The sequence below is a fragment of the Drosophila miranda genome, assembly GCF_003369915.1.
Source record: "Drosophila miranda strain MSH22 chromosome Y unlocalized genomic scaffold, D.miranda_PacBio2.1 Contig_Y2_pilon, whole genome shotgun sequence".
Taxonomy (NCBI): domain Eukaryota; kingdom Metazoa; phylum Arthropoda; class Insecta; order Diptera; family Drosophilidae; genus Drosophila; species Drosophila miranda.
The window spans coordinates 7085516-7097950 of NW_022881614.1; the positions used below are offsets into that span (position 1 = coordinate 7085516).

The window sequence follows — 12435 nt, forward strand, 5'->3', positions numbered from 1 at the left end:
AGCAGTGACATATCACAGAAGTCTGGATCCAAAACATCGTTGCTCTAGCTCTTATAGTCTTTGAGCACTAGGCGCTGAAGGGGACGGACGGACGGACGGACGGATGGACGGACGGACGGACGGACGGACAGACGGACAGACAGACAGGGCTCAATCGACTCGGCTATTGATGCTGATCAAGAATATATATACTTTATGGGGTCGGAAACGATTCCTTCTGGACGTTACACACATCCACTTTTACCACAAATCTAATATACCCCAATACTCATTTTGAGTATCGGGTATAACAAGCCATTACCATTGATAGCATAGGCAGTTTTAAGCAATGATTATACGAAAATAGTATCAACGACCTCTAATGTTTGTCCAGCTCTCTTCCAGGGGTTGGGCTTTTCCCCCAGAGGCGTGGCGCAGAGGATTGACGTGTTCATCAATGCGCTCTCCTACGGAGTGGGTACACAGCCGCCCGCCCGCTGTGACTGAAAATCCCGCCGTCTCATCCGGATCTTATTCCAGACTTTGGCAATCTATTTTATACTTTTAATACGAAACTCGCAAACAAATTGTAAATTTTTCAGGCATCAACAGAAGCAGGCGCAGCAGCCGCAGCACCAGCACCAGCACCAGCAGAGCAGCAGCAATGAAAGGGGAGGACGGTGGATGCGCTCATGTCTCGAAAATTATCCAAGACTAGAGCCATGGAGCAGTGATAGCTCGGTTTGAGATAATATTTTATTCGACAATATTGTACGCGGCATAGCGGCGGCATCTTCCGAGATCTGGTGATAGACAGCTACGGGAGAAGAGATAAACGACGTCAGCTTTTTGAGCAGAGAGTGGGATTCGCACGGATCCAGCCGCCTGAAGATCCAGTTAAGATCAGCGCGCACGTGTGCATGAGTGTGTGTGTCAGTATCCAGAAGCAGTACCGGAAGCGGCCCATGTGCCAAGCAAGATCGGAATCGAGATCGAGACCCAGTGAAGACTCAGCCGAGCGAAAGCCATTTAATTACGATGGTGCAGGGCGAGAATCCCCACAGTGCCGAGCCGGAGGAGGAGGAGCAAGAGCTGGAGAGCAACTCGACAGATTCACCACGCGACCGGGCGAACGATGAGGCTGATGTGGAGGCCAGGCTCCTGGACAACGGCACGAATCACAGCAAGGTCAAAGTGCCTGTTGGCGAGGACGAAGAGGCCAGGACGACTCCTAAGCCGTCCAAAACCAAGAAGAAGAAACAGAAATCGGAGCAGGACCGCGTCATGACCGAGGAGATCAACCGACTGCTGAACGAGACGCCGCTGGAGAAGAGTGTGACCTGCGGTTTCTGGATATTCAAGGGACAGTTCTATCAGCGGTGGGTGGATCTATGTACACACCTTGGGGTATTCCCTGCTCATACTCTTTTTTTATCAGATTTGCCAATCAGACAGCGTATGTGCTCCTCTACGGCATCGTAGGGTGCGTCTTCTCAATGACGTACGCCTACTTCAATGGCACGATCACCACCATCGAAAAGCGCTTCAAGATCCCCTCGAAGAACACCGGCATCATTTCGGTGGGCAATGACATCAGCCAGACCCTGGTATCCGTCCTAGCATACTATGCGGGCAAGGGACATCGGCCTCGCTGGATAGGATTCGGTAAGAGCAGCATTCCGATTTCTATCGATTCCATTACAGCAATCGGCTACTCCCCCAGGTCTCCTCACCATTGTCCTGTTCTGCGTGCTGACCACCACACCACACTTCCTGTACGGCCCCGGCGAGGACGCCCTGGCCCTTACATCGGAGTTCGGAGGCATGCCCGATGAGAACGCAACTATGGAGGCCATCGAGGAGCAGCGCTCGAAGACGCTCTGTCGCCTGAATGGCGGCGGCCCCGAGTGCGAGGGTGGCGAGGGAAACTTTGCCCCCCAACTGCTGCTCTTTGTGGCCCAGTTCATATCCGGTATCGGCGGTTCCCTGTACTATACCCTCGGTGTCTCCTACATGGACGACAACACGAAGAAGTCCAAAACTCCGGCGCTGCTGAGTAAGTACAGCAAAAAACCGGTTTAAGCCGAGTCGACACCAGTCCATAAAAACCTCAGGCAGGCCAAGTCGGTAATCAGCTCAGTATCTCAGTATCTCACCTGCCATAATATATTGTGTGCTCTCAGATAAGTGGGGAAAATACTTCGCGGGGGTGTGGTGCGAATTACTTGGTAGTTCTGGATGACCGTTAGACTGCTGAATAAAAATCTGTTTCTTAAATTTTCGGGATCAACTGGGAAGACTTTCTGTCTATATAATTAACTAGAGAATCTCAATCCTAAGTAGATCGATGAGATTTTTTATAAAATATATGTTGATTTGTGGATATTTCTCCTTACCATTTATGAATTCTCGGCTATCATTAATATTTTTCAATTCCTCCCAAGGTCTCTCGTATTTCCTGCGCATGCTGGGTCCCGCCATCGGCTATGCCCTGGCCTCCTTCTGTCTGCGGCTGTACATCGCCCCCCAGTTGCATCCGGTGATCAACAACAAGGATCCTCGCTGGCAGGGAGCCTGGTGGCTGGGCTGGCTGGTCATGGGCGGCTTGCTTGCCTTCTCTGGAGTTTTTCTGTCGATGTTTCCCCAGGAGATGCCGCGAGCGTTGGCCCGTCGCAAGGTTGAGGAGAATCGGAGGCGCGAGAAGGAGAGACTGTCGCTGAAGAATAAGGATTCCTCGGAGAAGGAGAGACTGACCGCCGAATTAGACCAGATGTCCGCCGTCGAGCCGAAAGCCTCGTTCAAGGACATGCTGAAGACCTTCAGGCGCCTGACCACCAAGAAGACGTACATGTGCAACACACTGTCGACCATCTTCTACTTGGTCGGTTACACCCCGTACTGGATTTTCACCCCGAAGTACATCGAGGTTCAGTACAGGCAGTCGGCGGCCACATCCTCAATGGTTACTGGCACCGTGGTCCTGGCATTCTCAGCCGTTGGGGTTCTGCTCTCTGGCTTTATCATCTCCCGCTATAAGCCCAGGGCCCGCTATATGGCTGCCTGGAACGTGATATGTGGCTTTCTCACGATGGCAGGCATCCTGGCCTACGCCTTCATCGGATGTCCCGGCAATGAGAGCTCAGTGATTTTCAACATCCACGACAGTGCGCTTAGCGGCAACGCATCCACCTGGAACTCGGCCTGTTCCTGCGACTACTTTCAGTACTCGCCCGTTTGCGGGGAGAATAACATGACATACATCTCCGCCTGTCACGCAGGCTGCAAGGGTCAACACATCAACTCTGATGGCAGAAAGGTAAGTGGAGGATGCATTCTTGCACCGAGCTAAATTAGACCTGTTCAACCCTTACAGATATTTTACGATAGCTCCTGCATTCCTGGTGATGAATGGGGCAACTCCACCGCTCAGTTCAATCGGATTACAAGCCTCGACCTTAGCCTTGAGAATGCCACACTGGACACCTCGAGTCTCTCCCATTTGGAGGTAGCTACCTTTTTATGGATGTCTCAAAAGCGCGTTTAAATAATGTTCTCTCCCATTCAGAGTCTGGCAAGCGGACAAGCTATGCCCGGATCCTGTCCCGTCAACTGCTGGACGCAATTCGTGTCGTTCCTGGCGGTGATGTGTTGCCTAAAATTCATTGCAGCCAGTGGCAGAGCATCAAATTTCCTGGTATCCGTGCGCTGTGTGCCCGAGAAGGATAAGACGGCTGCCATGGGCCTCGGTATGACCATGTGCTCGATGCTGGCCTTCATTCCCAGCCCCATCTTTTTTGGCTGGGTCTTCGATCGCGTGTGCTTGGTTTGGGGCAAGACCTGCACAAACAAGGGCAACTGCTGGCTTTACGATCCGCTGTCCATGAGATGAGGATACTCAGCCTCCATTCAAGCAATGGAATCCCTTGAACTGGCTAATATTCTATGGTCTTTACATGTACACACTGAACTTTACCGCTGCTGTGTTCATTGGCATCGGTTCTGTGTTTGATCTGGGAGTCTGGTATTATGCCAAGGACCTGAAAATCTTTGACGAGGAGGTCAAGGAGGTCGAAATGCAGATTGTCCAGCACGAGGAGGAGGCCAACAACGAGAAGAATACAGAGATCTAGGTTTAAGTTTACAATACTCTTAAGAAAAAGCTGTATGAGTGAATATTTTTGGTGTCTATATCAATGTGTGATTTCTCCAAAGAGCCCTGTATAATAATAATAAAGCGTATTTTAACTGGTGATCCATGATTTCTTTAAAATTCAACTCAATTAATGGTGAGTATGAGAATAACTGAAACTATGTAAGTAGGAATTAATATCCTCTAACGTTTATTTATTACAACCGGAACTCAAAAGACTATAGGAGTCCTGTGATATCATGTGATATACGGAATAAAGTTGCTTTCCAAATGTTGCAATTTCCCCTAATGTCCCTATTTTAAAACGAGGTGGAACGTTGTGAGTTGCTGCGGACACCGCAACTCTACAGTTATACCCGATACTAAGTCAGTATGGCTCTCGTGCGGCAGACGCCGCTAATATTGAACCACACGACAAAGAGTGCGTGCGAGAGAGACAGAAAATCAGTCTGAGCGTGACGTCGGGCGCTGCGTAGCCACTGAAAATTGATTTCTTGCTTTTGGCTACAAAAATGATCCGATCTGATCCAGATTCAGCAATCTGATAGATATGGTCATTATCTATGATTCTGCGTTTTTAGTTTTCTCGAATGTGCAATATTGTGGATGCAACAGATTTTCGTCTTTTGTGGGGGCGGAAGGGGGTGGGGCGAAATTCTGAGATATACGTTTTATAGTGAGATCTAACAGAAGTGCGGATACCAAATTTGGTTACTCTAGCCTTAATAGTCTCTGAGATTTGTGGATGCCCCAGATTTTCGTCCTTTGCGGGGGCGGAAGTGGGCGGGGCGAAGTTTTAAAATATTTTTGTAGCAGTGACATATCACAGAAGTCTGGATCCAAAACATCGTTGCTCTAGCTCTTATAGTCTTTGAGAACTAGGTGCTGAAGGGGACGGACGGACGGACGGACGGACGGACAGACGGACAGACAGACAGGGCTCAATCGACTCGGCTATTGATGCTGATCAAGAATATATATACTTTATGGGGTCGGAACCGATTCCTTCTGGACGTTACACACATCCACTTTTACCACAAATCTAATATACCCCAATACTCATTTTGAGTATCGGGTATAATTATAATCAAATAGTTCACATGGTGAGAAGGGTATACACGATGTCAAAGAATTCCCATAAGAATCCCACATATGTACATGTACAGATATGCCAGCGAAAGAACAATCTTCTGCATCTCCAATTAAACGAAAAGTTTACATTTACTAGTTATTGTCGGATGTAACATCCCAGTGGAACACATTCACGAATTCCATTTACTACTTATTGTCGGATGCCCTGCTTTTGTATAAATGATAAAATTATCAACATTTGTAGTAGCCTCAATATTTGCAGCAGCGACTGTTCCAGCAGACGGAGCTATGTTAACTTGAGGAAGGTCCGATGCTTTCGAATCCAAACAGGTGTACGATAAGCCGTACGATAAGGTTAGCGCCGTAAGTTTTGGCTAAGACAACAATAAAAATAAAGAGAGCGCGACCGGGCTAGAACAAAGAATATAAACTCTTGTCATGATACGGTAAAAATTGAAAAGAGTATGACAGAAGTCAAACAATATCAATCTTGGCGTTCTATGTTGATACCCACCACAGAACCGTTTTTGTCTGCGCCTTGTTACATCTAAGTAATTTTACAGTCTTTAGCTAGAATGAGAGCTGCCAACTGATAGTCTGTTATAGTCTGTTTGAGGAGAGGAAAAACTTGTTGTTGACAAGCGTATTGTATATTGTAAAATTCTGACCAACAAAAATTTTATTACCACTTAAGCTGTCTACTATAATTTTGCTATCTGGAATCTTTTAATCGCACAGGCACTCTGCGTCTGAATTGTGGTTCAGTGAAAAAGATTAGTTCGACGAGAGCGATCAAAATGGCCAGCGAAGAGACCGAAACCTCAGAGTTCCTAAAAGACAGAAGGGGGCCTGAGAAGCAGGAAGAAAATTCGGATACTACGTGTGGTTTCTGGAGGTTCAAAGGTCCCACCCTGCAAAGGTACTCGTGCTCCTCCACTCTTAAAATGTCTAATGTTTTGGCCCACTTACGACTAATTCTCTGAACCAGATTTGCTAGTGAGAATCTATACATGGTTTTCTACGGGATTGCTGGCTGCTTTCTAGCAATAGCCTTCTCGTACTTTAACGGAACACTCACCACTCTGGAAAAGCGTTACAAAATACCCACTAAGATAACCGGAATCATTTCGGAGGGAAATGATATAAGCACAGTTTTTTGCTCGGCCTTCCTGGCCTACTACGCCGGCCGAGGACATCGACCGCGTTGGATTGGTTTTGGTAAATGATTCCTTATCCTTTAATGGAAAGAGTTTTATTAACCAAAGATTTCGGATATGGGATGCAGGTCTTATTATTTTGGCGATTTTCTGCCTTCTCATGCTCTGCCCGCAGCTTATCTATGGACCAGGCGAGGATGCCCTGAAGCTGACACGAGAGTATGGGGAATCCATCGATCATACTCTTAATGGCACTAAGCGAGATGAAGCCCTTTGCCAGAAGGAGAAGCCCAGTTGTGAGGAGGACCAGGAACCCAGCGACTTCATGCCTATTATGCTGTTCTTTTTGGCGCCAGCGACACTAGCCTGGCTAGTGTAGGGGCGAGCTCGTCGTCGAGCGTTCCCGCCCGCAGGCGGGGTCGGCCGAAGTCCTCAGCCGCCAAAAAGGGAGCCAAAAAGATCGGGCTTGGGATTGGGATAGCCGGAGAGCTGCCGATCCCTGCCGAGAGATCGCCGCCACCATCGCTCCCCTTTGAGGAGGCTCCAGGCACCTCTGGCGCCGCCGCTGCCGCTGCCACCACCGCTGCCAGTACCTCTGCCGCCGCTGCTACCATCGCTGCCACCACCGCTGCTGCCACCGCTGCCACCACCGCTGCCGCTGCCACATGCCCGGCAACTGGCATTGTCGCGGCAGGCTACTCGGCCATCATTGCGGAAATGTCTGCGATCAGGATGGCGGTGAACGAGGCTGTGCTGAAGGGGCTGATGCCGACAGAGGCTTCCATAGGAATCCTCGTCGCTACCAACCGGTACGACGAGTTGGTCATGGCCCTGGCTGGAGAAAAGGTGCGCCTGGAGGAGAGGGCAAGGATGCCGCCTCCACCGAGACCCGCTGCTGCTGCCCACACGGGCACCACCGCCGTCACAACCGCTGCGTATGCGACAGCCTTCCCAGGCCTGCCCGCACCGAGCGCCGTCGCTGCACCGATCCCAAGGCCTAGGGATACCTGGTCTGCTCTAATAAGGAGCAAGAACCCGGAGGAGACCAGCAAGGAGCTTGTGGAGCGTGTAAAGAAGACCGTGGTACCGGCACTTGGAGTCCGCGTTCACGAGGTTCGCGAGCTGAAGAGCGGAGGAGCGATTATTCGCACCCCTTCAGTGAGCGAACTGAGGAAGGTAGTGGCCAGCAGCAAATTCGCCGAAGCAGGACTGGTGGTCAAGAAGAGGCCGGAGACCAAGCCTCAGGTCGTGGTGTATGACGTGGACACGTCGATCACACCTGAAGAGTTCATGGAGGAGCTCTTCGCGAAGAACCTGGAGGAGACCATGACCGCCGCGGAATTTAAAAAGTCGGTTCACCTGGGCAGTAAACCCTGGTCGGTCACCGACGGCGCCACGATCAACGTGACGCTAGAGGTCGACACGAAGGCACAGGAGGCGTTGCACGAATGCGTGTACATAAAGTGGTTCAGATGCCGCTGCCGCTCCTTGGTCCGAACATACGCCTGCCACAGATGTGCAGGCTTTGACCACAAGGTGTCGCAATGTCGCCTTAAGGAGAACGTGTGCCACCGGTGTGGACAGAACGGCCACAACGTTGCACGGTGTCCCAACCCCGTGGACTGCCGCAACTGCCGCTTCAAGGGGTACCCTGCAGCACATTCCATGCTGTCAGCGGCGTGCCCGATCTACGCAGCGGTACTGGCGAGGGTGCAAGCTAGACATTAATGTTTAGCTTCATCCAAGCTAATTGTGGCCGTGGCCGAGCGGCTGTGATGGAACTCGGAGCCATCATGCGCAGCTCTGGCCGTCAGTTCGCACTGGTCCAGGAGCCGTACGTCGATGGAGCAGGGCGGATTACCGGCCTTCCTTCTGGAATGCGAGTATTCCAGGACCGCCGAGGAAAAGCTGCTATCATCGTCGACGAACCGGACGCCATCTGCATGCCAATGGAGACCCTTACCACGGATTTTGGAGTATGCGTCAGAGTTACGGGAAGATTCGGCTCAATCTTCCTATGCTCCGTGTACTGCCAATTCGACACCGACTTGGCGCCGTACCTCAGGTACTTAGATGCGGTGCTGCTGCTGGGCAGCCGCACTCCTGTCATCTTTGGGCTCGACGCGAACGCAGTATCCCCAGCGTGGTTTAGCAAGCTCTCCGGACACAACCGGGGGCAAGCTAACTATGCACGGGGTGAGCTGCTGTCTGAGTGGATAACCGAGATGAGAGCCGGCGTGCTCAATGAAGCCAGTCGGGTATTTACATTCGATAACCGTAGAGGCCAAAGCGACATCGATGTGACAATCGTCAACCAAGCTGCGACTATGTGGGCCACATACGATTGGGAAGTGAAGGAATGGGACACCAGCGATCACAACATGATCCATGTTGTGGTGACGACTGACCCGAACGACGCAGTTGAGCCCATTGCTCCTGTGCCGTCCTGGAAGCTTTCCAATGCGCGCTGGCGATTGTTCGAGGAGGAAGTGGTAAGGGAGACAGCCGAATTACCGGAAGACACCGCCGAATCGCCGTTGGACAACCAAGTGTCTGCACTGCGCTCTGTAGTGCACAGTGTGTGCGACAGAGTGCTGGGACGCAGCACACCGAGAGCCGCGAGAAAAGTAGTTTGGTGGACTGCCGAACTACACTCCAAACGCCGAGAGGTCAGGAGACTGAGGCGAAGGCTCCAGGACGCTCGTCGGCACGAGACCGACGCAGCAGAGGAACTTGTGCTCGCGTTGAGGATCTCCTCAGCGCAGTACAAGAAGCTCATCCTGAGATCGAAGGAAGACAACTGGCGACGCTTCGTGGGAGAGAACAGAGATGATCCATGGGGGCACGTCTACAGGATTTGCCGAGGCCGCAAAAAGAGCACGGAGATTGGATGCCTTCGAACGGATGGTAGGCTGGTCGCAACATGGCACGACTGTGCGGGTGTGCTCCTTCGCAACTTCTTTCCTGTTGCGGAGTCGAATGCACACATTGCCATCCCGATCGAGGCTCCACCGGCCCTCGAAGCTTTCGAGGTTGATGCATGCGTCGCCAGGTTGAAGAGCAGACGCTCTCCCGGCATGGACGGCATCACAGGTGCCATTTGCAAGGCATTGTGGCGTGCCATCCCTCAGCACATGACAGCGATGTATTCCCGCTGCCTGGAGACAGGGTATTTCCCAACGGAATGGAAGCATCCTAGGGTGGTTCCACTTTTGAAGGGACCCGATAAGGACCGGACCGATCCAACCTCATATCGGGGTATCTGTCTGTTGCCAGTGCTGGGCAAAGTGCTTGAGGGCATCATGGTGAATCGTCTGAAGGACACCATTCCGGATGGCTGCAGATGGCAATTTGGCTTTCGCCAAGGACGTTGTGTGGAGGATGCTTGGAAACACGTCGTGAGTACTGTTTCGGCCAGCCGGTCGAAATACGTGCTCGGAGTCTTCGTGGACTTCAAGGGAGCCTTCGACAACGTCGAGTGGAATGCTGCACTACGCCGCCTCCTTGAGCTGGGATGCCGAGAAGCAAGCTTGTGGCGAAGTTTCTTCTCCGGCCGGAGTGCGAGCATCGTCAGTAGGCATGGAGTAGCCACTGTTCCGGTGACACGAGGTTGCCCGCAGGGGTCCATAAGTGGTCCATTTATATGGAACATCTTAATGGACGTGTTGCTCCAGCGCTTAGAGCCCCTTGGTGCGCTCAGCGCGTATGCTGACGACTTGCTCCTCCTCATCGAAGGGAATGCCCGATCAGAGCTCGAACAAAAAGGAGGTGAGTTAATGTCCATCGTAGGCGCTTGGGGAGTTGAAGTCGGCGTTGCCGTTTCAACTAGCAAGACGGCGATCATGCTGCTCAAAGGCATACTTAGACGGCCGCCAGTGGTACGGTTTGCTGGAGCAAGCCTGCCATATAAGCGCAAGTATCGGTACCTGGGCATCACGGTCGGCGAGCGGTTGAGTTTTCTCCCGCACATCACGGGCTTGCGTGATAAGCTGACCGGAGTCGTAGGGGCATTGTCGCGCGTACTGCGGGTTGACTGGGGACTCAGTCCCCGCGCAAAGCGAACAATATATGCCGGACTCATGGTGCCCTGCGCACTATTTGGTGCCTCGGTTTGGTCTGTCGTGACGACGACGCAAGTGGTTGCCAGGAGGCATCTGCTTGCGTGCCAAAGGATCATCCTGATTGGATGCCTACCGGTATGCCGAACAGTGTCCACCATGGCGCTGCAAGTACTAGCTGGAGCCCCCCCGTTTGATCTGGTTGCCAGACGCCTGGCAATCAGCTTCAAACTAAAGCGTGACTACCCGCTGGAGGAGAGCGATTGGCTGTACGGCGAAGATTTGGCAAATCTTAGCTGGAAGCAGAAGATGGCGCGACTAGACGAAGGCCTGTTGTGCGAGTGGCAACGCAGATGGGATGATGGTGACTCCCCAGGTCGGGTGACGCACCGCTTCATCCCGAACGCAGGCTTCGTTTACAGCGAACGAAGGTTTGGCTTCACGCTGCGCGCTGGGTTCCTGCTGACGGGCAACGGATCGCTCAATGCATTTTTGCATGGAAGAAGCCTTAGCGACACGCCAGCATGTCTATGCGGCGCAGAACGCGAGGATTGGCAGCACTTCCTATGTGCTTGTCCCCTTTATGCAGACTTGCGAGACCTCGATGGACTTGGAGTGCAGTACACGGATGGCGACTGGACCTTCTCCGATGTGACGGCTTCTCAGGAGAGAATGCGGACTCTCGACGGGTTCGCCGGACTGGCGTTCTCCAGGCGACAGCAGCTGCTGAACGCGCAAGCGGCGCACGGGCTGGGTGGATTCCCTATCCAGGCCGGTCGGGGCTAAAAGGGAGGATCGAGCTGAGTCCTTAAGATCGGTACCACGGGTTGTGCAGTTCCAAGGCTGCACATTGAGGTCGGCCCCCTAGTGGGAGTATCGTGGTGGCTGTGGTTGATACCCAAACGTTACGCGGGGAGAGCCGCTAGGCTCCTCGTGGAGTTGCGCTCTCAACCGGGTGCCGAGACCCATAGATCGGAAGACGTGTTAGATACACCTCGCCCCACACCAAGGGGGATTGTATGCCCGACCAGGATACTTTCAATTGGTACCGGAAGAGTCGCTATGTACATAGCTATAGCTTCTCTTTACGGGCGCTAACTGGCGCATAGTACCAGGTTCCTGCGTATGTAGCGGTGGTGCGTGATGGCGTGATATATGTATATATATCGCACTAATCGAGGCTAAGCTGCAAATAAACATTAGACGCCGTGGTTGAAATCCCTCCCTGAGGAACCGCCACGTAAAATAAAGCTGAGAGATCAGATTCATTCTGTTCTTTTTGGCGCAGTTTGTCTGTGGCATTGGATGCACCTTGTTCTATACTTTGGGCCTGTCCTACATGGATGACAACTCTAAGAAGTCGAAGACCCCAGCTATGATAAGTAAGTGCTCAGAAGGTGAACCAATGGAAGCCAATACGCAATTATAAATCTGCTGCTGCTTTTGACAGGTTGGTCGGCTTTCCTGCGAATGCTAGGACCGGCCATCGGATACTCTTTAGCCCCGGTGTGTCTTCGCCTATACATTGATCCTTTCAAGGAGCCGCTGATTACCAATAAGGATCCTCGCTGGCTAGGGGCATGGTGGTTGGGATGGATTCTACTGACCGCAATCCTCTTGATCTCAGCGTTCTTTGTCGGCATGTTTCCCAAGGAGATGCCCAGTGCCAGAGCCAGGCGTATAAAGGCCGGCACCTGGGTGGAATCTCAACTGGGAGAGCGGTCTTTTAAAGACATGGTCCGAACGTTAAAACGACTGGCGGTCAACAAGGTGTACAACATTAACTTAATTTTGGGGGCTAGCACGGAATATTACATGTGGCACAAAAAAAATTGAATGGAATGAAGCTAATGAATTCGTTTAACTGAAATAAACTTGAGCGAAATAACCAAACTCTTGAGTGAAAGTCAAGTGAAAATAATTAAAGCTTGAATGAGAATGCAAATAAAAGCTGAGATGTCTTTTGAGATAAAGCTTTTTCGGACAAAAGACTCGCTAA

The 12435-nt window shown here is 51.7% G+C and overlaps 2 protein-coding genes across 2 annotated transcripts; both read left to right on the forward strand.

Moving 5' to 3' along the window:
* The first annotated feature begins 816 nt into the window (after positions 1-816).
* Positions 817-4219, forward strand: LOC117193670 (solute carrier organic anion transporter family member 74D-like). The gene is made up of 7 exons (XM_033398406.1): positions 817-1358; positions 1418-1644; positions 1703-2035; positions 2424-3295; positions 3353-3484; positions 3545-3864; positions 3935-4219. The coding sequence occupies exons 1-7, from the start codon at positions 1018-1020 to the stop codon at positions 4107-4109; spliced, it is 2400 nt and encodes a 799-aa protein (XP_033254297.1). The 5' UTR covers positions 817-1017; the 3' UTR covers positions 4110-4219.
* A 7002-nt stretch (positions 4220-11221) lies between these two features.
* LOC117193597 (solute carrier organic anion transporter family member 2B1-like) lies at positions 11222-12356 on the forward strand. The gene is made up of 2 exons (XM_033398333.1): positions 11222-11818; positions 11887-12356. The coding sequence occupies exons 1-2, from the start codon at positions 11776-11778 to the stop codon at positions 12270-12272; spliced, it is 429 nt and encodes a 142-aa protein (XP_033254224.1). The 5' UTR covers positions 11222-11775; the 3' UTR covers positions 12273-12356.
* The last annotated feature ends 79 nt before the right edge of the window (positions 12357-12435 follow it).

Excerpts from the sequence above, each read along its gene's own strand:
- LOC117193670 (XM_033398406.1), top strand. The coding sequence starts at position 1,018 with ATGGTGCAGGGCGAGAATCCCCACAGTGCCGAGCCGGAGGAGGAGGAG. Across the intron at positions 1,645-1,702 it reads GCCTCGCTGGATAGGATTCG|GTCTCCTCACCATTGTCCTG; the intron begins GTAAGAGCAGCA and ends CTACTCCCCCAG. Across the intron at positions 2,036-2,423 it reads CAAAACTCCGGCGCTGCTGA|GTCTCTCGTATTTCCTGCGC; the intron begins GTAAGTACAGCA and ends ATTCCTCCCAAG.
- LOC117193597 (XM_033398333.1), top strand. The coding sequence starts at position 11,776 with ATGGATGACAACTCTAAGAAGTCGAAGACCCCAGCTATGATAA. Across the intron at positions 11,819-11,886 it reads GAAGACCCCAGCTATGATAA|GTTGGTCGGCTTTCCTGCGA; the intron begins GTAAGTGCTCAG and ends TGCTTTTGACAG.